Source organism: Excalfactoria chinensis, chromosome 11 (genome assembly GCF_039878825.1).
Source record: "Excalfactoria chinensis isolate bCotChi1 chromosome 11, bCotChi1.hap2, whole genome shotgun sequence".
Taxonomy (NCBI): domain Eukaryota; kingdom Metazoa; phylum Chordata; class Aves; order Galliformes; family Phasianidae; genus Excalfactoria; species Excalfactoria chinensis.
Genome location: NC_092835.1, coordinates 12,489,236 through 12,514,552, shown reverse-complemented (window position 1 = coordinate 12,514,552; position 25,317 = coordinate 12,489,236). Strand labels below are relative to the sequence as shown.

General features: G+C 45.8%; 1 protein-coding gene across 2 annotated transcripts in view; it reads left to right on the top strand.

Annotated features, from left to right (window-relative positions):
- Positions 1–25,317, top strand: part of ZNF423 (zinc finger protein 423) — a 193,673-nt gene that overhangs the window by 25,668 nt on the left and 142,688 nt on the right. For both annotated transcript variants that reach the window (XM_072346064.1, XM_072346066.1), the window contains exons 2-3: positions 4,474–4,533; positions 23,327–23,527. In XM_072346064.1, coding sequence (XP_072202165.1) covers positions 4,474–4,533; positions 23,327–23,527 — 261 coding nt within the window. The remainder of the gene's footprint in view (positions 1–4,473; positions 4,534–23,326; positions 23,528–25,317) is intronic.

Sequence of the window (25,317 nt, the reverse complement as noted above, 5' to 3'; positions counted from 1 at the left end):
TCCCCTGACCTACTGAGCACAGCAGCCTGGGTTTCCCCGCTCCTCCCTCCTCCACACAAAAAGGCTGACTTTGCCAGCAAAAACCACACTCCCTGCCAAGCCCTGTTACTGACTTTGGAGAAAAGCAGCTAGAGAACTTGTGCAAATCCAGGCTCTGAACTACCTAAATAAGCCGAGTCAGTAAACCCCCGTGTCTTATTCCCTGGCTTTCTGGCCCATGAAATCACTGGTGGATAATGGTCCTATTTAAAAGGAAAAATGCTGGTCAGGCACCACTGATGGCTGATAGGACTGAGCAGCCACTGGGAACTTGTGGACCCTGGGGCAGGGTGAGGAATGGCATGGCATATCCCTCCCAGCTATGAGGGAAGGAAATGCACCCAGACATGCTTACTAATACTGTTCCCTGTGCCCCACAAACCCTTCCGTTTCCACATGGGATGGGTGAGTCTCCCTATGGCACTGTGCTTGAGTCAGCTCTATGCCCACAACAGCACCAAATTCAGCTGGTTTTCATCCTGCTTTCCTTCCCTACTCCTTGTGCATTTGTGTGTTTTGCAGACTTCTGCCTCACAGGTGTTCTCAGGTGGAAAATCTAGCAGGAGTACCTAAGCAGGAGGTGGGAAAGGCTTTGAGATGAGCCAGGAGGTACGGTGAGATGTCTTCTCCAAAGCAGTACTTTCTAAGCTTTTTCCCTTCTTGCCTTGCACTACCAGCTGTGGCAGCTCTGCTTGGGCAGTGTTCTGTGATTCAGGTAGGGCGGGAGTGGGGGCATCCTGTGCGCTCCTCCTCCTCCAAGCCAGGGTGGCACCAGTGCTGTCAGCACTTGGACTCTGGTCTGGGTGCTTTAGCTCAGGTTTTTGGCATGGTCCCAGCCGGCAGCATGCCTCCTGGCTGGTCCCTGCACCACTGCAGTCGTGGCTGTTTAGTGAGAGTACCAGGGGGTTCTTGTATTACGGGAAGGATTAAAATGGCCTACAAAGCCCATGTGATAGGGTAAGGGAGCAGATATGTGCCATCTCAGTTGCTGAGAGCTGCTGCTCACTTGTAAGCCTGATCACATCGAGGAATCCAGATCTGCTTCAGAAGCATCTCACTTTGATAAGGTTAACTTATTTCCTGGGAACAATAAAGTGTTAAATAAGCACCATGGCTACAAATGGAGTGCAGGTAAATAGTGGCTCTCGCTTCTGGGGGGGGTGGATGTTATATCCTGTCAGAAGTTTCTCTGAGCACAAAAAACTCAAATCTTTGTGCCTGCAGCACTTGTGACCTAGCAATTAAATCAGCATCCTTTGGGAGCATCTGAGACAAGCGGGACAAAGGCAAATATTTGGAGTGTGCGGGGGTGTTGTACCACAATGTCAACCCTCAGATATGCTGCCTTTGCTCTCGCTCCCTCCTCCTCCCTGCTCTGGAGGCATAGCAAAGCCACAGTACTGGGGAGTAATGGAAGCAGATGCAGGATGGTATGGGTGCTGTGGTCCCCTTTTTTGTTTCCTAACTGTGTGCAAGGTGGGCTTGGCACGGTGGCCTTACTGTTTGCACCTCAGTGCTATTTTGATGATGAGGCCTGGGACTGAGTATCCATCCTCGAGCTGGACTGATGCTGCAAAGAGGGAAACTGCCCAAAGCACTTCAAAGGGGAGGGAGCAGGTATAGGTGGCAGCAGGAGTGTAATTACAGAGCAACTTCTGCTGTTGCAATCATGCAGGCATGCAGTGCAGTTTGGGGGGAAAACGGGGTGAGTTTGTGAAGGAAAACAGGAAGCATCCAATGAAAAACATGTGTAGTGCGTCTATGAACATTCTGCCCAAATTTAGCATTAGTGACTTTGGGTGGCTTCATTTTTCAGTCTTCAAGATGAAACACGTTCCTTCCCATTCCATGCCAGTCCCCCGTAGTGCTCCCCAGCTGTGGGGCTGTGCTGTGCCCATGCCCTGCTGGCGTTGGAGCTGCAGGGCTGCGACTGTGGGCTCTGTGGGGAACCACATGGACACAGGCCTGCTCCCTGGCTTTGGTCACTGCAATTGGCTGGTGTGTCATAGAAAGCACATTTTCCTGCTAGTGAAATGGCAGTTATTTTACTGTGCAATGTATTGTGGAAAGTAATCATGTTGGATGCTTTGTATTTCTTTGTGGGCTTTTTTCCTCATTACTGCTGCTTAGATAGTAGCATCCACAAAGTGAGTGTTAATGCAAACTGGTCATCTGAGTCAAACTAACTTTCAAGGAATAATGGCCAAAATGCTAAGAAATGGAACTTTTAAAAGAAAATTGAACCAAAGGGAATTTCTCTCTGTCTGATACTGTGGGCTGGGGGCTGTTCTGCCTCAGCTCTCAGCAACAAGAGCTGGGAACCACAGGGAAACCTCTCAGCTCCTGTTTGAGCCCACAGAGGAAGGTGAGTGGGGGCACAGTGGGACCAGGCACCCTCCCTGCTGTGCCTGTGACAGAGCCTGGAGTCTCAGTGCTTTGCTCCAGCCACCCAACCCATCCTTCCCTTCTGCTGAAAACACATTTTAAAGAAAATAAAGTAGGGAACAGTGTCTGGCCAAAGTGAACTGCAGAATGCAGCTGGAATCCCGATGACCAGTGCCGATCTCATGTATTGCAACTTGGATATGACTGAATTTTCTGCCTTTGATTATTTTTAGCAGAGTTTTTTTTTTTTCTCCCTTCCTTCTGTTAGAAAACATAAAGAAATACAAAAATCCAGCATAAAAACAGTAATATGAAAAGCTATGCAAGCAAACCAAGTAAATAACAGTCAAGGATAAAATAAAATGTAAACTTTCCACTTGTCTGTTTTGAGTTAGGTAGATGAAGCATTATTTAGTTTTGGGGCAAAGCCCTCCTAACTTTACATGGATTTTAATGCATGGATTTATTTGTATGTGAGTGAAATTGTACTGTAGGTAATTACATCCAGAGTTTTCCCGTTAAAAGATGGGTCAACGTGGAGACAAGATGGCGGTTCGCAGAGCACAAAATGGCGGGTGAGCCTCTGTGGGGGAGGAGGTGTGATCCAATGGGCTCTGCCTGCCTGTGCATTGTGCCCGTAGTGGCTGCAGGAGGCTCGTGGCGTTAGGCCTTTCTTACTCTGTCACTCTACAACTGTCTCACGTGGCCTCTAGGCTACTATGGATTTCTTTGGCAAAAGTATAGCTTTGACTGAAATAGGTCTTCTAGCAGAAATGGCGAATTTTCCCCAGTAGTAAAGCTGCAGCCCTCCCAGCTTGTGTGGGCTGGATGGGAAATCAGAACTGGGCACAGCCCTGCCTGTGTAAACTACCTCTTCTGTTCCCAATGTCTCACTGATGTCATCAATGACACCAGCCCCACAGGCAAGTTTATAGGATGCTGGAATTCTTCAAAGGAAGGGAAGGGATTGGGAAAAAGCATAAAATCAAGGATCCTGTGGTGCAAACGTGGATAATCAATGCAAATAATCACTGGAGCAGGTTCCAGGGCTGGGCATGCAGATCCCACCTGGTCAATAGCATCTGTGTTAGAGGCTTTGCAATATGGCTTTGATTTCATTTACAAAACTATTTAGAACTTGTATTCAGATCCAGCAGTGTTTATATTAAAGGCTGAGAGACTGTTCAGTGCGAGGAATACATACTTTGCATCAGGAAATGAAGACCTGTGATTTAAATTCTTTTGGTGCTGCTGTGGCACAGTAAGCAGATATAGGTGATCAAGTTTTACTAAGATGAATTTCTGCAATTACTGCTTCCAAACACACAGCCTGGCAGCAGTGGGGCAGCCACTGGCCTCAGTACCAGCAGGATTGGTCTCACTGCTGGCCTTCCTGTTGGCAGCTGATTTTGTCCTTACTTGTAAGAGTGAGATGAAATTGTATAACTCCTAACAGGCAGGCTGTGTACATGTTGCTTGCGAGTGCTGAGCACCTGGCTCTGACAGCTTTCATATCATCAAGCTTTAAATGCACTTACTTATGACTACCATATTGTGGGACTTGCTTAAATGTTACAATAGTATTCTTTTAAAACCCCGAACATGGAAAGAAACTATTGTTAATGACATAAATCAGGCAATTTTCCCCTGAAAACGGGACAGTTCTTCGCTGTGATCTGTTACAGCATGAATTTCAAAAATGAGCTCTGCATTTGCAATGGCAATTTTGTACATGCAAGTTGTTGTGAATATACAAGATTTCAAATGTGCATCTTAAGCTAGGGATACCTAAACCTCTATTAAAATTTCACATGAACCTGTCCGGGAAGAAACTGCAGGCAGAAATCTCACACTTAAGTTAGAATATAGGGAAAAACTCCTCACTGAATTTCTACCTTATGAATTATTTTATAGGAAGCAGTAAGTTCTCCTTTGGTGGTGCAGTGGTCTGTTAGAATACTTAATGTTGTCGTGGACCTGGTTTTCTGATGACTTTGCTTTTTAGTTGGTTCTTTATAGCAATCACAACATATTTTTGTTCTTTTTCAGTTGAAGAGGGCGAATCTTCGGATTTTGCTTTGAACTGGGACTCATCAGTGACTCAATCAGGTAAATATTTTAGCTTCTTCTGATTGCAAAAACTGCCAGAAAGCTGCCAGGCTTTTTACAGGAACTGTATTTTGTATGTCACATTCCTGTCTCCAATCCAAGACTACCCACTGCAACACAATTTTTATATCAGTTCCATATGGTCAATAAAATCTATTACATACAGAGACTAATATACTCTTATCCTCTGGAGAGCCATTCCTCCTTCTTGTGGGCACACTGAAGCGGGTTGTGATTTCTCCAGTATAACCACTTGGAAGTTTTTTGCAGTGGGCACTGCTGCACATTCATTCCAATCTAATTACATAAAAGCAGCTTTACCAGGAATTTTAAACTTCAGTCTCCACTGGAATGTGCGTGTTTCTCCTCTCAGAGAAAATTGGCGAGTACTGTCAGAGCTGGAGGATGAAAGTGGTACATTGCCATGGCAGAGAGATTGAACATGCAAAGCAGCTTTTGCTCTCTTTGATAGCAAGAGCACTTAAACATGTGTCTGGAATGTGCTCATTTGTATTGCACTGAAAATGTGAATGAAGAGAGTCTTAAAGCATGCTTGTGTGTAGTTGTGTAATGTGTACTGATAACGCAAATGTAATCAGCCGACTGACTGGTAGGGGGAAGCAACCAGTTATGTCCCAGAGCTGTGTGCCACGTGTGCCGATGTTTTACTGTCTTTTACATCCCTAACGGTAACGGGATCATCAGAATGTTTTTGACTCTTGCAGCTGCTAACTCCATTTCCCTGTCTTCCTCTTGATGAGGGTGCTCTGAGAGGCTGGGCAGTGGTATGGGAACCACTCTCAAACTGAACATTAATGTGGGAATAAAGAGGTGCTGCCTTCCAGTTCTGTGCAGGCTGTGGCTGAGGTTCCAAGCAGCAACAGTAGCAGTAGTTTTTGTGCAGAGTGGGAATTAATTTGGGATTTGTAGACCAGATTGGTGACTAGACTGTAGGTAACAAGGCCTGTAAGAGTCTTTTCCCAAATTAGTTGAGTCTCCTTCATTTCTCCTTATTTATTCCTATAATTATAGCCTTCATTCAAGATGTCAGATGTGAGGTGAAACGTTTTGTATGTGTGGTTTATGGCAGCTTAAAGAAAATGGGTGCTAATTGCCAGGTTTTCCTTTCAGTATGGTCAGTAGGCACAGGCTTCCATCTGACGTGCATGTCAGGATACAACTTGTTCTGTAAGCAGAGGGCAGAAGTTGCAGACTGGCATGGAACAGACAGTGTGGAAAGTCACAGTGCATAGCAGTGTAGTGTAGCAGCTATTGTACATGGCCCTGGCTACAGTCAGTAACAGAGGCTGGCCCCAGCCCATAATACCCTCATTAAACTCTGTTGTGATCTTCCTGTTTGTATTAGCTCCAGAAGGTTGATGCTGAACTTCAGCAATGGATGAAAAACATGCTTCAGCTTCTTCTTTCATGCCCCATCCTTCCCCAGCCTCAAATGACAAGACTGCCTCCCCTACAGAAAAAAGCAATTAAAAGGACAAAAAATTGACTTGTCAAACTCTGAAACAGTTGCCAGATGTTTCAAATTAACATATTTCTCCGCCTTCTTCTCCTGCATGTTAGCACATCTCTGTGTGCAAACACACTGAAAGTGACTCCTGGGCAGTTCTGCTGGTGCTTGGTAGGCTGCTGCCAGCATTGGGTGAATGTGGGGCAGTGCTGGGCACTGCTATGAGCAGTGTTTCTTTTAATGCTTGTGGGTCATTCCAGCTGAGGGAGAGAAGGTGCTTCTGCTGCTGTAGCTTGCTTTGCTTACCAAGCCAGCACAAGCAAGGCTGGAAGTGCTCTTGGAGAGGCCAAGAATTGAGAGAATGCAATGAAATTTTCCCTTATGCAGGAATTGCTCTCTATACCCATCAGGCCCATTTGTAAGGGGCATGCTGCCAACTTCCTCTGAAGTTCTCATCCTCATTTTTTCTTAATATAGAACAAGAAAAGGCCACCCTTGCCCCTCTCACCCCAAGGACCCAGCTTGGTGGGCAGCCCCTGGCCCATTGGAGCAATGCAGTGTGGAGCCCCCTCCTCTGCTGCCCCCACTCTGCCCTGTCCGGGGCTTGATGCTGCCTCTAGGCCAAGAAACCGAGATTCTGCCTCTGCCTGACTGGACCCTCACTTTGCAGACTGCACTGCTGTTGTAATACATCACAGGAGCATTATCTGGAGGAGCAGCAAGGGACATTTTAAAGAAGTAAAAAGTCTTACTAAATATATAGAGAATTTAAGGCATTTTAAAGACCTATGGAAGCATTTTGCATGGGGATTGCTGGGGAGTTTCTCATTAGCCTGGCTGTCGGGCCCAGGGGAAGCTCAGCCAAATTGTCTGGGGCACACAGAGCAGATTCTGCATTCTCCTTGGGATCCCTGCAGACCTAAAAGCCTGAATTTTTGTGTCTGCTCTTGAGGAGATGGAGGTATCTTTGCTAGCAGCTACAAGCTGGGATACTGAGTGAGGGCCTGGGGAACAGGGCTGGTGACCTGCAGTGGGTGCTGGGGATGGGTGGCAATGAGTTCCCGTGCATGTGCGAGCTTGCTTTGTCCAGGATGCTGTATGAGGGTTTGAACTGCCTTCTACTATTTCTTTTCTTTTCCTCTCAAATGAGAAGGAAAAAAAAAAAAAAAAAAAAAAAAAAAAAGCGGCAACTTTTGAGAAACAAACCACAAAATAATACAAAACAAACCCTAGCCTGCAGTCACTCCTCTCCCTCTCCTCCACTTTTCATGGCATCTCCCAGCAATGTAGATCTCACCTCTCACTTGGTGCCTCAGTACAGAAACAACTCCGCTGCTCAGGGCCCAGCAGAACCTACATGGTGCTGAGATGGCTGCTGATGTCTGATGTACGGCATCTCCCTTAGGTGGCAGAACTCTGGAAAAAACCTGCAGCCACTGTCCAAATGAGATCCTGGGATCCTTTACTGCTGCAGAACTTTGAGGAGTTCAGTAACAACTCAGCAAGCATTATAAACCTTTTGTCTTGCATATACTCTGAAATTGCTTGTCCTGAGCACCTTCATGGGCTTGGGCATCTAAAAGCTGATTTCACTGGTAAATCAATTCTACAACATTCTCACTGCAGTACGCAAAGATTTCCAAAGAAATGAACCCTTGAACTGTATTAGCAATGAACAATTTGCTAACAAAGTCAAGAGACATTGGTAACGTCTCTTAGTTGCAATTTTTTTTTTGCAGTCTATGATGAAAGGTTTCATCTGACAGATTCCTGATGGCAGGAGGAGCTTTTGGTGGAGGTGTGGGGTTCCCATGGTCTGACCCACACCCTGCGCCTGCAGCACCTCTGGAGCAGACACAAAACCCAAAGCTCTCAGCAGCTCCCTGGCTAGCATTGGATCTGGCTAAATGTTGGGTGGTGCCGGGGGGACTTGGGGCCTCCTGCAATGGAGAGCAGCCCTCAGATGTGAGCACAGCTTGTGTGGCAGTATTTAAATCAGCAGCACACACCTGTGTATTATGGCATTTCCTAGAAAATACTTACTATTAGAAATGTTAATTGGGAAAATTATAGCAATAGCACAGAGGAGGAGAATTAATTTCCGTGGTAAAAGAGGGGAGGAAAAAACCCCAGAACTCATTTGGAAGGGAGCTGCTACAGCGTGCTCCCCTCCACCTACCTACCCTTTCACTTTGAAAGCAAATCTGCTTAAGAGAAGCCAAGCGAGGAGGTGAGTTGCATTAGGGTTGCTGGACTTCCTCACCATGAAATCCAGAGCCCAGTGTGCTGCAGGTAACAAGGGCTGTGTTCCTGCAGCCCCACAGTGCTGGAAGGACTGCCCTCGGCACCACTTAGCCCTGTGGGAGCCAGCAATCAGGACATGCAGCAAGGTCCTTGGGTTGGCCCCAGGTTCTTTGAGCTGGGCAGGGCCCCAGGTCTAGGTGATGTCCCCATGGGACCATCCTGCCAGGACTGAGGCCTTCCTGGGCCCTCATCACATGTTCTGCACCCACAGTCACCCTTGTCCTACCATGGGCCCTGCCTTGATGCCAGCTGGTGCCCCATGTAGCCTGTCTCCACTCCATGCTCCTCCTCTGCCTTCTGTTCTCTCTTCTTCTATGGTGCTACCTGGTCATATCATTCTCCGCATGCAAAGGGATGGAGTTAGATGAACATTTTCTGTGATTTCAGATGAAAATTGCATCTGTTGTTTACAACAGCCTTCAGGGCATAACTAGCAGTAATGGGCTAAAGTAGAGCGAAGGAGATCCTGGGCTGAATATCAAGAAACAGCTCCCAGTAGTGAGATCTAACAGGCTCTGGTATTATCTCCCATCACTTCAGTCATTTTCAAACCATGCCGGACAAAGTGCTTGAAAACATGCTGTAGGAATGGCCTTATGTTGCAGAGGGATGGATAAGATCACCTGATAAATCCTTCTTATCTCTAATAGATCCAGTTTTGCCACACTCTAGATTTGCTAATATCCTGCTGATCTGGGGACAGATGCAGACTGAGTGCTCTGGCAAAGCACACTTTCTAGAGCTTGTTGCATTAAATCACTTCAATGTAGGATCTCAAATCACTTTACAAACACTAATCAAGCCTCCCAACCAAGCAGAAAGTATTTCTTGTGCCCCATCCCATGTGGCTTTGCCTCTGCTTTGTGCAGTGTGCCACTGAACATCTTGCCTGGGCTCTAGCTCCTGGATGTGCTCAAATCTTCTCCTTCAGGACTGAGGCACTGCAGGTCCCAGCCTGCTTTGGCAGGGCTGAGGGCAGCCACAGCCATGCAGCTGCAGGAGGAGGCTGCGGTGGGTTTTCCCTGGGTGGAAGCAGATGGCTGAAGGGCTGAAGGGAAATCTCCTGGTAAACAATTTATTTGCTTTTTTGTAGAAGCTCCTGCACTCCTTCAACTAATTCACTCACTGCAGTTGTTTCTGCAGGCTCACAGCCTCAATACATGTAAAATAGGAATGACAGAATATATTGTATTGGCTTGTTGCTTAAAGAAGAAACATCAATACAAAAATAATGCCACAGTTGTAGATCATTCACACTGAAAATAGAACAAATTTTCCCAGCCATCAGAATGGGATCTTATAAACTAAGTTGAAAAAGAAGGAAAACAAATAGAATAAATAAGCTACTGCTCAGTTATCTGGAGTGTGTAAGGACATCGATAAAGAACTCCGCAGTGAGGATCTGCTCAAAATTTGTGGTGCTCTATCCAAATAATCCTTGCTTATTCAGTACAGGAGACTCAAATCGTTTTGGTTGGAAGGGACCACTAGTGAGTCTTGTTCAACACTGACCTGCCTTGTAAGTACTGAGCTAACCACTGCTTCTGAACTTTGAGTTAAATTGTCTTTAACTGTTAAGCTTATTACAGAGCAAGAGTGTATGTATGGTTATTGTAGTGTACGGATGTGCAGGAAAAGAAGGCTAATGACTCATGGGAAAAAAAAATTGAAGATAATATGGCCTGAAATTTCCTATACTAGAAGATAGACTCGTATTTCTGTCCTTTAGCATCACCAGGCAGCCTTTGCAGGACTGGCTACAAACAATTACAGTGTTAGTGTCAAATGAAGCAAGCTCATCTTGTAATCTGATATTTGTTGCCTATACATTCAAGTGAGAAAACTGCTAAATGGGAGAATTTATACTGAGATCTGGCTCTCAGATCACATTGTCTCCATGTCAGATCCATGACTCTCATGTGGAGACAAACAACCTGTGTCTTGTCAGGGCCAAGCAGCAATGTGGCACAGATGTGCCAGGTGTGTGCAGGGACCTGTGGGATGGGATGTGCAGCACTTGGTGTGCCCTGCTCTGTGCACTGCTGCACCCATTGTGGTTGTTGCTGGAGCACCTGTGTGCCCACCTGTGTCTCCCACTGGGCCCCCTTCATCATAGGATGGCTTTGGTATTCATTAGTAGGAATTATTGGACGGCCACATAATGCTGAGGAGAGGGAAAAACCGCGTGCTGTACTTGGAAGTGCTATCCGTGCTGTATAGAGCCCTGACAAGATCAAGGCTCTAATTAAATTATCTGGCACGTGGACAATTCTATTGCAAGATCTGCTGAGCTAATGCGTGGCTGTTAGCTGGTACAGGCACTGAATCAGAAGCACCAATGAGACTATTCGCAGCCTGCTTTAAAAAATTCTAGTGCCTTGTGAAGACTGTAACGTTAATTGCCAGTTAGCACATAGTAATTGCTGTAATTCTTTGCAAGTAAAGTGATGTGAAGGACTCAGTGCTGCACTGTTCTTACCACTTCACACGTTGGTGATCCACTGTGTCCTCCACTCAGAGTTTTGCTGGGTATCCTGACAACTAGACAGCATCTGGCAGCCCACTCCCACCCTTGGGCTCACTGCTACACACAGGCTTTGGGAGTAGTGGGGCTGTCACACAGTACGTGCACAAAGACAGCATGACAGTGAGCCTCAACCACTGGCTGGAGCCTTGGGCAGTGTTACCCGGCCGGGAGCCCCGGCACTGCCCAGCTGTGCCTGCCCCGCACAGCTAAGTGGGCCAGGAGCTCCTCCGGGTGGGATTAGGGGGACGTGTAATAGATGAGAGATCAAAAATGTTAATTAAGAAATGGTCTCTTCTAATAAGATGCCTTCAAGGGCATGGCACCAAAAATGAGGAAATATCTCATTTTGGCAGCAGCACTGGGGCTTAATGAGGCTGGGGTGCAGGGTAAGGGGATGAGGACTGAAGGCCTCCTGCTGAAAGCATCTCCTTTAGAAGGAGGAAGTCAATTAGCAATAAAATTGTAAATATAACAGCCAGAATTGTGTTACTTCAGCGCTACCCAACAGAATGTGCGCTGGGTGTATGTGCTGCAGCTTGGTGTTATCTTGAGGATGTGTCAGCTTTGTGAGCGATGGAGATGGGCAACTCCAGTTCATTGGTATTTAAGCAGCGAAAGAGAAATTTGGCTGAAAGTAACCACTTTTTTTGGAAGCTTTGGTACATCCGAAGTGAATCTGTGCAATGCATTTTTTTGACTTAATTGCCGAGATAGGGAAGTCTGCGCCTTTGCTGCAGGCACAGTGTTTGGGGAGCACTCAGTGCTCTGCAGAGGGACAGCCCGGAGCTCTCGTATCCAGCCCCTGCAGAGGGGAGAAGCTTCTATTTTATAAATAAACTGGTGTGCAACTGTTACTGTGTTAAAAACCCCAAGGTTTTTGAGGGCTGCGATGCTTATTACATCATTATAACTGAGGAAAACGCATTCTTTCTTAAACTTTAGCATCCTCTTTGGGAGTCTGCTCTTAGCTTTTCTTCTAGTAAACTCATCAAAGAACCCAAAAGGAGGAAGCAGACATTTAGCAGCACTTTCCCTTGCAGAAAGATGGTGGGATTCCACGTCCTGCTTCAACCCGCTCTCCCCCTCTGGATGCCTTGATGCAGAAAGCGGCAGCGTCTGCAGTGAGCTGTTTGCTAGCACAAAATGGAGGGACCCTATAGGCAAATTTCTTCCCTCTCAGTTGGGAGCTTTCATTCAGATAAAGAAAGCCTCCGGTACAGCAAGGCTCTGCACAGCCTGTCTAGGGCTCTGACTGTTGTTTGAACCAAACAAGAGAGAATTCTATGTTTGACAGAGATACCAAGGGCAGGCACTGTCAGCCAGAGTCAATGCGCACACCAAGCCAGGCTTGACTAGAGCAGCCTGGCAGGAAAAGGTCCTGTGACAATGGGCTGCAACTCAGATTTGCTGCTGTAGCTGGGTGTTTTATCTTCATCTGTTGAGCAAATCTGACGGGCACGTGTGGAGCAGGGGAGGCGAGCAGCTCTTGTCCCCACCCACATCTCATTGGGAAGGGCTGGTCACAGATGTAGGCTGATCCCAGCTCAAATGACATTACACTCCCATGCCTGCTTTAGTCAGATAAGTGAATATGAGTGCTTGTTTCCATTTGTGGAAAGAAAATCAGGGACCTATTTCTTATCCAAAAACTTAAATCAGGTCATTTTGCAGTTCATAAATGTATCAGTTTGATGGGCTGATAAGTGTCATCTTTACTTGACTTCACTTACTTTTTATTGTTGAAATAAATGTGCAATCTGAATTAGCCTTCCTCCAAGAAGGGTCACATCAAGCCTTTTTTACTGGCACATCAAGGGGATAGAGAGCATACCAGCAGAAAGACCATCTATTTTTTTCCTATAATGAAGCTCTCTTAAAAATCCTAAAGTCAACTCATTTGGGGCAGTTTTGAAGACGCTGTTCTGAACCATTTTCCTCCAAGTAATTTTGAAAACTAATTCAAAAGAGCTGTCAGTAGCCTGTCGTTTTTTCTTTCAGCAGCAATGGGAAAGACTTTAGTTTTGCACTGTCGGTTTAATCAAGGGGATTGTAGGAATACGGTCACTTTGCTGTGCTGTCATTAATTTGTTCTGCGCGCGTGTGTCCAATATAGAAATTGAAAAACTAGAACTTAAACTTCGGTAGTAGTTCGTGTTGGGCTGTTTGTGTTTAGCACACAAGTCCAGGTGCATTTATTTTGTTGAACGAATGAGAAATGTTCTGTGTTGAAAGCATTTGGCTCCTCTGCCTTGGCCATATTAAAAAATATGCTTTATTGCCAAATTTCCATCCAGGAAACATATACAAAATCAGCAGGGCTAAGCAGGTGTAACTGAGAGCAGCTTTTGGTCTATAATCTGATGGGAAAAAGGGTTGTGTGGCAAAAAATGAACTTTTTCTGGAAAGGGTGAATCTCAGGCTGAGATCTGGTACGATGTAGCTAATAGCCAGGCTGGTACAGCATTTTCTGAAAGGGTGTTGTGGATATACACGTCTTCCTCATCTTTTTCTTCATGTATTGTGCATTCAGACAGCTGCAGCGCTGGAAACATGAGGAATATCACCTCTGAAAGTGCTCTTTGCATCTCCGGGCTTGTGTTTTGACAAACAAGTACAGATGCTTCGATATAGCTGAATTAAATTATGTTCCATTTTCCACCCTTACTTCCAGAAAGACGTCTAAGCAGATGATGTGGGGGCTTGACATTTATGCTGTTTGTGTGTGCAATTGAAATAAGAATTGGTGTTGCCGTTCCTCCAAAACAGTTTATACACGGCAGCCCTCAGACAGGGAGCAGCACAGCTCCCTGGGGTGGGCGCTGTGGGAGTGCCCTGTGCAGCTCACCCTGCAGCCACAAGGAAGCATGGCGCGCTGTAGGGAAGGCTGTGTTGTAGGGTGAGGTTCTCAGTGTCGTTTCTTCTTAGTTATCAACAACAAAGATGCAAATTCCGTGTCATGTGCAAAACTGGGGTTGAGTTCATGCAAAGAAGTGTCCCTTTTTAAGACGGTTACTTTGTTGTTATTATTGCTTTTTACCTAGTGCAAAGTACAGAGGGAGTGGGGCTTCTAAAGAGCATATCAACTAAATTAGGGTTAATTAGAAGTTCTCCCAAATAGCTGGTGCTTCATCAGCATCACAGCAACATGTAAATAAATCTAATTTCTCTTCAGCTAAACTCCTCACAGCCTTAATTACAGCTACAACACCCTGCCCTCTCTCTTCCCATTAGTGGGAGAGGATCACAATGGCTCTGTGGCAAGCACGTCATCTTTCCCAGGAGTCCCTTGGGGCTGAGAGGTGGGGAAACTGCAGCATGTCCAGGAGAGCCCCACTGGGGCTCTTCATAAGGAACTTGAGAAGCAGCAAACACCAATGGAAAGACAGAAAAATCATTGTTCTGGAGAGCCTTGTGTTAGTTAACTACATAATCTAGATAGTGGAAATCCTTTATTGCCCATCTGACTTTCTCCCCTCTATTACTCCTTTGTTGCTGACAATCCCAACTTCAGGTCTGGAAATTGGGAAAAGCACAACCAGGAGGAGGTTTCGGCTGGAGGCCAGAGACACAGGGCCAAGGGCTTGCTCAGAGGGGTGCCCTTTCCTTGGTGCTCAAATCTCTGGCCCCACAGAGGCTTCCTTTTATTCTTAATTTTATTAAAGCTGGTGAGTTCCTTATTACGCAGTGTCACATTTCAGCCGATCCCAAATTAATAAATGAGCAGCAGCAGAATAGCATGCAGCACAACTCTAACAGCATGAGCCACACAGAAGTATATTTCACTTAACTCAAATTTAAATACTCTGCTCTGCTCGATTTAATTACGTGAAATTACTGAATTAATGGCTTTGCCAAGTAAAACGTGTAGGACTTCAGAGTTCTGTAGTAGGAAAGAAATCAGAAATGTGAGGTACATCAGTTCTCGTGGGCAAGCTCGTGTTATGCATGTGTTAAGCATGAGTTGGCCCATAGTGGAGCTGGCCGATTGGGATCATGAAGTGCTTCTGGCCTGGAGCAGAGTTGCCCAGTCCTGGTCCCACCTCACTTTCCCTGGTGGCTCAGTGTCCCTGTGGGCAGTGGAGCTGTGCCATGGCTGCACACAGAGGCACCTCTGAGGGAGCCCTGAGCACAGGCACCTCTCCCTCCTTTGTTCCCAGAGCTCGGAGGACTTCAGGCGGTGTCATTCACCCAAGCGTTTTTCTTCCTGCACCAATATGTTTTTGCCTCTGTAGCTCCACCTTTTCTTTCCTCTTTGCATGGATTTCATCCCTGGGTTGTTGGCAGCTGGCCAAGTGCTGCAGCTCTTTCTCTCTGTCACAGTGTTCTGTGTTTTGTTTTGTTTTGGTTTTTTTTCCTATAAAGAAGAAGAAATGAAACAATGGCTACAAATGCTACCCATAGGCTGTGAAAGGCATTCCTCTTGCAGTGGCTTTTACACAAATCTGTATCTTCAGCGTGGGGAAGGGGACAGGTGCATTCTGATGGGAGTGTTTCAGGGTTTCTGGGTGCTGGGGGAGCTCCTGCTGCCGCCTGGCTCCTCTGCCCAGGTGGGGACCTGCAAGGCTGGTCCTTGTGTGGGGGCACAGGACTGCATGGTAAGCCAGGCTGCGGGGCTCCAGGAGCAGGATCAGGAGATCAGCAGCTGGAATTCTGAGCAGAACCAGTCAACGCCTTTTTTCCTTTCATTTGATATGCAGCTGCAATAACAAGCCACATGTGAGTTTTATTAAGCCCTCCATTTTTTTTTCTATCTGTTCAGGGAGCTAAATATTGGAGCTTTATAGATACGTGGCTTCACCTTAAAGGAAAAAGAAACAACAACAAAAAGCTTTGTTGTGTTGTGAGTACATGACATTGAATTGATGGAGATGTCCCACGTTAAGTTTGAGCAGGTTTCCATGGAGCTGCTGGAAATGGGATACTTGTTTTCAACAGAGACTTGAACAATATCAAAGTTGAGCTCACATTTAGGTAAATAAAATAAAAGCGCTGTTTCTGTGCTGAAAACTTGCATAGATTTTCTAGGTTATAGCAGGCAGTACTATCTAATGCTTGTGAGCCAAAGAGTTAAAGCACATCCTTATGAAGAAGTGCACTTTCCTTTGAAGTTAATACTTGCTGCACACTAATTTCCTCATGCATATAAATTAATTCTAGATCAGTTTCGATTCAAACCTCATTATCTGAACTGAGGATGGAGGTTACCCCTATTCAGATGCACCTTAAGAGTCTATGGGTGGACAACAACATCCTGCTCTCAGATGTAGATCATCTGCAACAGCTGTCCTGAGTAAATGGGTGAGGGTTTTCTGCAGGTGGTACGTGAGAAGTTGGAGAGCCACGTACAGTAATGCAGTGTTTGGTTTGGATACTGCAGAGCCCTGTGAGCAGAGTGCTGCTCAGTGTGGGCCTAAGGGAGAGGTGCCGGGTGGGTGCTGCTGTCTGCAGTGCGGCAGGACGTGAAGGGGAAACTCTGAGCAGATGGAGCAGGATCAGTGTGCGGTGGGGGGGCAGATTCCCCTGGCAGGACCCTCAGTCTTTGCTATAATACCTCTGCAAGGCACCTGGAGGAAATGACTCCCCAAAGCGTGTGGAGAGCCTGTGCACAGCTGCACGAAGGGACTGGGATCAATAAGGCGGGAGCGTCCCGGAGTCGGATGCTATTTCAGTAATTAAACATTTGGCACAGCCTGGGCGGCTCGGCTCTTCCTGCAGTTGCATGCTTTAAAATTCACTTACAATGCATTTTGTGGCAGGGAAGTATTTACATCCCACATTTATAATGTTAAACTGGTTGCCAAACACTGAAGAGCTGATAAACACTCTGTGCTGTTAACACTATAAAGTACAATCCCACTGCTACTCACATGCAAATAAATAATAATAACTTCGCTAGTTGTCCGCTTTTCGGTGTACAAATGCGTCTGTCGCGTAGCATTGTGACATCTAAATCATTCCAGTAAAAGCAGTAGCGATGCTGAAGCACTGCCTGCAGGTATGATTAGGAGTAAATTGTACTGTTCGCTGTTATTCTTGTGATTTCCTTCTCTGATTACTTTTTAACGCTTTTAAAATGATGTGGTGCCTAATCGTGATTGCTGGCTTTCACTTTTTTATTATTTATTTTTAATTTCACTGAGTTATTTTGCCTTTCTAAGGATTAGCCCACAGGCTAAAAGTTACTATAAAATATTCATTAAATCTTTCCCTGCCTCTGTTACAGACGCAGATATCTTTTTAATGTGCCTGGTCAGTTTGAGGCTACTACTTTTGTTACTATCCGTAAATCATTAGCAAGTATTTTTAGTGTCGTCGGTGAAAGGTTAATAGGAGCCCATAATTTTCCGATCCATCCTTCTGATTAGCTGCTCAGAAATTGCATTGAAAAGGGGATGTGAAATGTTCCACGCTGAAAACGGTGTCCAATTTGTGCATGAATTGCAATTGTCTCTGTAATAGACTCTCAGGAAGGTGTGGGGCCGCGTGCACGGTAACGATTTAAACATAAACTGACCCTTGATGAGGGAGCTGGAGTTTCAGCTTAATGCGTTTCTGCAATTTTCCTTTGCCTTTGGTGCCTTCAAATTCTGCACAAATAATTCCTCCATAACAAGTGCCTTTCCAGAAGATGTATGCTGCTGACAGTTAATATAGAATTATTGCCCCTGAATGCATTTTTGTAATTACTTCCCAGAGAACTGTCTTTGTGTGAGAAGACATTTCACACTTTAGTAACATAAGTGTTTGGGGAGAACAGGAGTAATAATTACAAGCAGTCTTTCAGTGAAAATAAACCTAAAAATTATATATAAAAAAAAAGCTAACGTTAAAGTTGGTGAGAGACAGCGAGGAGTTTATTTAGCGCGTTATGCATGTCGGTGTGTTTTCCAAGTTTAATAACCCTTCAGTAACTGAACTAAAAAAAAAAGCAATAAAGATCAGAGAAATGGTTTTCTAAGTTTTAAGCAATAATGAAACTAAAAACTGATTAAAAGTGACATGCTACTAGAGACGGTATAAAGAAACTTAATCTGAATGCTCCTATAGGAGATTTCTGCTATAATGGAAAATGAAATGACTCACAGTTTGATCAATAAAAAAATTAGCAGCATTTAATAAAAGGTTTCTCTATCATGTTGAGTAAAGGATATTATGAATGCCTTTAAATGAAAAGAAAACCGGGATTATGGGGTGAGATTGTGCATGTGAGTGAGTGCGGCATGAAAGGTTTTGGCTGAGCAAGGGCCCTGGGTGCTGGGGGCTGCCACGTTGGCTTAGCTGGATGGGTGCCTGTTGCAGTGTTGGCAGAGCTGAACGGTCACTACTTGCAGTGCTGGCATAGCTTGGGCTGCCCCCTGATGGTCTGCACGTTGCCTTGGCTCCTCACGGGCAGAACCCATGGGGTGCTCCCTGGTTCCTCCCAGCAGTATTTTATCAAGGCAGTGGATCTATTGGAGCTGGGAAAGGCGCTGAGGTCTGTCTACCTACTTAGAAAATCAGGTTTCAGTACATACTGTGGTGTAACACCGCTTTTATGAAACATGGTAAGGTGTATGTGGTATATTTCAGTACAACCTACACCTGGGTCTTGTGGACCGCTACCATGCTCTCGCTCCTCCCTTGCCTTTGCACAAAGCCCTGGCAGCCCAGCCCTGCTGCCCATGCCGGCTGCTGTCAGCGTCAGGCAAATGACAGCTTGGAGGGGTGGCAGCGGCCAGAGCCCTAGGAGGGCCTGAGGAGGTAACAATATACAATTTTCATGGTTCAAGGGTAGCCTTATCCCACTGTTCTTCATTACAGCACTGCAGCGAGATCAATTTTATTAAGTTGTAAGTCTGAGGAGGCTAGCACCATTAATACGAGCCGGATCACGCCAGTTTGGGCTGCTGCGGGCGAGCTGCCTCTGCTACCTGGCCTGGGACTGGGATGTGTGGGCATGTTACTGGGCAGCTTTCTTGGATGGAGCTGGGTTTTGGCACTGCTATGGTTGTGGAGCAGTGGCTGCAGTATCTCACATGGGCTGTGACCCACGGGGAGGTGGCATACAGACAGTCCTGGTCTCCAGAGGCAGCTGTGTAATGTTGGTTTCTGAAATGCTGAGGAGCCACAGGCCAGGCTGCCCCTCAAAGCCTTCATCCTATGGGAAGTCTCCAGCTGAGGCTTGTTTGCATTTTTGATATTGAAGCATTAATGGCTTTTTTTGCCACTGTTCATTCTTCTTAGACCACATATAACAGAAAAGTTTGGACTCTTTGCTGTATTACACTGCAAGAGTGAACACTAAAATACCAACAAACTAATGAAAGTAGAGAACCTCCCTCACTAACTTGGCATTAGGCACCGAGTGAAACATGAACGTTTAGATTAGGCTTTTCCCTTAAGTTATTTGTTTCTTTTGTTCTCACTTCCCAGTTACAGGAGGAATTTCCTTTGCTTTCCCCACGTCTGGCTGCGCCTAGCCCAGAGGAGGTGCTTGCTGCCCTGCCGGCCCTCCAGCAGTTTCTTTCCTCAGGACTTCTGTTTTATCTCCTCTAGAGAAGGAGCTATCCTGGCCCTTTGTGGGACATTTGGTGGTTGTGTCTTTGGAACAGGACAAGTGAATGAGGTGATGCCTCTGTACCCTCTCCATTGGGTCCCTTCTGGCTGGAAATGCCTGTGCCCATGCCATGGCTAGGGGGTAACGTGCTGTGGCTGCAGTGCTGTCCTGCAGCCTCTTTTGCTGTGAGGAAACTGCTTGCCATGGAGCCCAGTCATTGGAGGTGCTCAGAGCCAGACTTGACCCCATGCTAGATAATGTGCTCAAAAGAACAATGCTAGAATTAAAAATGTCCTAGCTTTCAGAAGTCCTTGGGTTTCTAAAGAAATAAAGAATGGAAAATCTACTGGCATGAGCACAGAAAGGCAACAAAAAGTTGTACTGGCTATATTGGATTCCACAGATGAAAAATAAGCCCAGTGGTTTGCATCCTCTTTCCTTATCCAGGCCTACATGTTGCCCAGTGCCGTACAACCCCATGTCTTAGCAGTCGGCGTGTCACCTGCAGCACGGTCCTGCCATATGTGGCCCTGAGAGACCCAGCAGGAAAGGCATGGAAATTTGTTTCCAGCTTCATTGGGGCCTGGCATGAGCATGAGATGCGCAGTCTGTTTTCTAAACTTTGGCTTTCCAAGTATGTTGTTGCTGTAACAGCACGGCCCGGGAGTTACTTTTGCTGGCCATAACCTTTCAGCCCAACACTCAGGAATCAATTCCTCACCTCTGGCAATTTCCCACATTCCTTGGACCACCAGGTGAGGAGGAGTATTCCCATTTCTTAATACATCTCCTTTGAAATTGTAACTTCCTAGAAAATAAGCTTGTTTCTTTATAGCACAAAGCAAGGGTTGTTAGCATTAACTTTAGTAGTTCTTGACTGTTGGCCAGACTGTTTAGATCATAGCCTAAGGCAGTCACCTCCTGTAAAGACTGTAGGCCCTTTACTGCATTCCAGGAAAAAAAAGAAGCCTCTAAAACCCAACTTTTGAGGTGTACTTTCAAGGCTGATCTGTCCAATGGTTTCATCTCTTACTCAAAAATTGTTAAAACAATTACTGGAGATGGTAGGTTCACTTAAAAATTGCTGCTAACACTTATGTGAAATGCAAGGCCTCTTTCCCATGCAGAACCAGTGACTGCATGCCCCTTGTGCTGATGCACCCCAGAAGTGGCCCTCTGCTTAGTGATCTAGATAGAAGCTACATACTGCTGCATACGTTCACTAAGCTCCAAGGCTATCTGCCAAATTGGTAAACGTGTGTATCTAGGCTTGATTCTGTAGCATCACCACTGGTCTCTGGAGACTTTTGTAGGTGCTGCTTGGCTCTGGGCATCCCCAAGCCATTTTGCACAGTGACACAAGGGCACGTCCCCTTGCAGCTAAACCAAAACAACCCCAGTGCCCAGTGCCAGCAGTGTGCTGCCTGCCATGGTGATATAGCCCACAGCACCACCCTGCTGGGCTCACCATCACTAGGCACGTGTGCTCTCTTCCCATCATGGTGGGATGCTCATGTTGCACTCGCCCAAAGCAATCTTGCAGGTTAAACCATGACTTAATGCTGCAAAACTCCTCAGGAATTCGCTCCTGAGGCAAACTCCCTGACGGCTGCCGTGCTGCTGAGCTCACTGTGGAGCAGCTGGGCTCACTCTGCCTGGGGATCCCTCAGTCCCAGCCTCACTGCTGCCCACTCCCAGCACTGTGCACCGCCCCACTGCTGCCCTGGAGTTTGAACTCTGCAGGCTCAGTGCAGAAGGCAAGAAACGCCCCAGGTTTTCCTCAGTGGTTTCTCCAAGGCAAGTACCAAGCGTGTGGCTCAGCAGAGGAATCTGAGGGCCGTATTATTCCAAGGACAGCAACCCGGAGGTATGGTGAACGTGCACAGTTCTTTCAGTGTGCTGAAAACAGAACACAGCTCGTTCTAAAGCAACGTTGTGTTTTTAAAGTAATTTGTGCGAGATTCATTGTTGTGTTATTGACTTATGGCCATGTCAAGTAATGACACTTTTGAAAAGTTGCCTAGAGGATCAGATCCCCGTTCAGCAGGGAATTAAAAAATGTTTCTGGAATTTTTCTTTGCAGTCGGGAATCTTATTTTCTTATCTCACATTGTACAATTTATTTTTCCTAAAGCAGTGTGTTAAATTATTTGTTATTGTTGGACTCAGTCGAACAGCTTTATCCCCAGAGCAGTCATGACGTTTTGGAGAGAAACCAAGGATGAATTTGTCACAGTGTGCTCACCAGATCAGCTGGCCTTTAGGTTAACTGTCAAAAGACAAAATTTCTACTAAAAATATTAGTGAAGGTCCCCTAAGCCTCTCTGAGGTTGCCTAAAATCTTTCTTCTTCAGGCTGTAGCTAAATCGGCTCAGAAGTGCTTCTCTGAGGCTCCATCAGCAGGAGGCATGGATTCAGGTGGCGGTTCTCAGATCAGATTTATATACTTGCACTATTTTATAGGTTTCTGTCTTACAAAGCTAGAGAGCTGACGTTGTGATTTATGAACTATCAGATCTGCTGGACATACCGGCTTTAACAAGATTGACTGAGCTGTAATGTTTGTGATTCCAGTCTGGGATGAGAGACAGTAAAAAGGGGTGCCAAGTAAATAGACAAAGCGGAAGGGATTATTTCAATGTGTATGTTAAATTATGTGTAAAGTAAAGGAAAGCTAACGTAGCTTTAAATGTAGCTTATTGTTTGGCAAGGTAGTGGTATAAGGAGAACAGAATTGTCTTTTTCCACTACAATCACTTTTATTGAAGGAAGAGGCTGTAAAGCATGGGGTTCAAAGAGAACATTTTATTGAATAAACAGTGCAGCTCATGACTTAGAGTATGGAGAGTGTGGTGAGTGAGACTTTTATAAACAAACCCTTAAATTCATTACCTCTGTGTAAGTGGCACGTCTGCTTTGTTAACATGAACATTATATCTAGCCCCTAATGGAAATGTTGTGGTAGAAAGGTATGTATAATTTAACAGTAAAAGAACCTGAAAATGTGCAGATCAGTTAATTGCTAAAAGCGATGCTGTGATAGACCACAAGCAGGCATTGATTTTTAATACTTCCATTGCAATTGCAAGGGTGTGTCATGTTATGAGTGCTCTATGGAAAGCTGCAGAGCATTTTACACTGACTGATTTACATCGTCATGCACAGTACAGGAGATGGCATAACATCTGAGTTCTGGATGGATAGTGGTAGCAGAGCCCTGCAAGTGCTGTGTAGTGAACTGCACTGCTTGTGATAACCAGTTTTCATCTTTAATAAATTGTATTTCTCAGCCTTGTTTCATGTTCTCAGCATCGGTTGTCCTTAATCATTCACTACTGATCTAATTTTGGAACCATGAGTCTCCCTGTTAGCGGCATGAAGCCCAGGCAGCACCAGGCCGCCAGGAGTTAGCTCTGCGCTGTGCTCAGGAGCTGTACCTGGATCCTTCAGAGCTCCAGGTGTGGGGACTTTGCAGCAAGAGCCTGTCCTTCACGATGACTTCTAGAATGCTCATGCCTCACGCCATGGGGCAGGCATGGGCCTTGGGGTCATCACTGACCAGAGCCCCATCGCCCAGATCATTGACATTGGGCTTGGTGGCAGCAAGGAAAGGAGAGCACCGGGAGTTCAAACTCAGTACCTTTTCTATTAGCAATCTTGCCAATTTTTAAAGCTTTGAGGTCTGGTAAAGTGATGAAACACCAACAACTTCCTATGGTAGAGGCAGAGATTCTGACTGTCCACCCACTGATGGAGACTGGGAGTGTCTGCACCAAACAGCAGAGTACGGTCAAGGACTGTGCTGCAGGATATAAAACCCACATGAATATAACGGAAGTTGTCAGCAATAATGCAAAAAGTGGCTGTAATTAAATGTCTGTCAATGAGCGTGATGTCACTTATCAGGCTCCTGTTTTGCAGTCCTCTAAGCCTTCGTTTGCATCCTTGCTGTTGGCAGGTGGCCTGGGAGGAGAGCTGGAGAGCGACGTGAAGGACAGCCGGGCCCTGGAAGAGAGGAACAGCGTGACGAGCCAGGAAGAGAGAAATGAGGAAGATGAAGACATGGAGGATGAGTCAATTTACACCTGCGATAACTGTCAGCAGGACTTCGATTCGCTGGCAGACCTGACTGAACACAGGGCACACCACTGTCCTGGAGGTAATGTTAAACTCGCTTTGCAGTTCTGACAGGTGGTTAGCTGGGTAATTGGACATAGCAACAGCTTGAGGCCTCAAGTGAGATTAAAGAATTAATAATGTAATTTTACAGTTAATGTAATTTTATTGTGGTGCCTAGGGTAGCCTTTGTTCACTCCTTTAATAAAATTAAAATAAAAGCAACAGCTTTCCAATTGGAATCTGTAAGTAATTATGATAGACAAAAATGTTTTGCTTTTTTTTAAACATTAAAATTTTCAGACAGGGTATTTTTCTCTGTCTCCCCAAATGTAGCAAGATTTTAAAATGTTACATGGCAGAAGGGTGGAAAACTCCCCACAGATAAAGGCCTCTGAACCCCATTACAGAACGTGACAATTTCTGAGACTGAAGTTTGTAGTTTGAGGTTTGCCATCCACCCTTAAAAATATGCCTTTCTCCCTTGGTTGCATTGCATTTCCTTTTGAATGTTCTGAAGGTGAGGGCAGCATTAGCCTCCCCTGATCTTGTTGCAAAGTAAGACCAAGCTCAGAGTGGTGGAGTGAACAACGGCTGCCCACCTCTCCTTGCCATGCACAGCTCCCCATGCACAGCCACTGGTGGCACAGGGCACTTTGCAGAGCTTGCTGAGGAGAGTAATGGGGGTAGCAAAAAGCCTCACAGATTTTATACAAAACTAGATAAGCTGTTAAGAGTGTAAGCGCAGAATATGTCGATAGGTATGTAAATATGGAATCCTCATCCTTCCTTTCCTGAAGCCGAGTACGCTGCCAACTTTTTTCTCCAATTGTCTAAGATGTTTTTAGCCAGTTCCCACTTTGGCAGTGGCAGGGTGAAGCTGGCAGGGCAGGAGGGTTACTTTCTCTTCTGGTGCAGTATTATCCCATTCTCATTCCCATGAGTGCATATTCCTCCCTGGCTGCCTAATTTGTTCGGTAATTTGTTCAGGTTCTGTTCTCCTTTTTGGGCAGAAGGGAAGCTGTGCTCAGTCAAGGCAAGAGCAAGGCAGGGTGTACAGGCAGGGTGTGCTGCAGGCAGGCTGCAGCCGGCCCTGCCCTGAGCCAAGTGCAGCCCACCTGTGCAGGGCTGCTTGCTGCCTGCTCTGGTTAAACACTGAGCAGGATGCAAGTCTGGAAGTACAAAAACCAGCAAGGTTTTGTCTCATAGGGTCCATTTTTGGCCAGCTGACAACCACTAGATTGCCCTGAGATTTCTGCAAACAGTATTCATGATTTTACTGCAGGGTAAGAGGCAGGAAAATGCTGTTGAATAAAAAAATCCTCACTTTCCAGACCAGGATGTGAGGTGCACAGCCCATGCTGGTCCTCTCCAAAGACAAGAACAGATGCCCTGTGTTGTGTTGGTGCAGTGACTGGTGATCCTTCCATGGAGTGGGCACTGTTACCCAATGTACTGCGTGTCCCCACCATACAGCTGGGCATGGTGCTGGGCAGGGGGCGACCAGCTGCTAGCTGGAACAGGGGAACAGGGTGTCAGAAGGAACCACTGTTTTTCCTGTAGCCAACATGCATTAAAATGCAGCAATCTTAGAGGGTTGAGTCTACATGGTGAATGTTTCCACACCTCCCTTTTTATTTCCCTTCAGTGTAGTGTTCTGTTAGCAAGACTTAGAAATATAAATTCTGGTTTTGGAATCTATCAGAACAATTTGTGAGTATTTCCTTTGCTAATTTTTGATTGCAGGTAGCATAACTTAATCATCTTTTACTGTCTTCACATGTGTGGATGATTTACAAAGACATTTTGTCATAAATGCACCATATAATCATC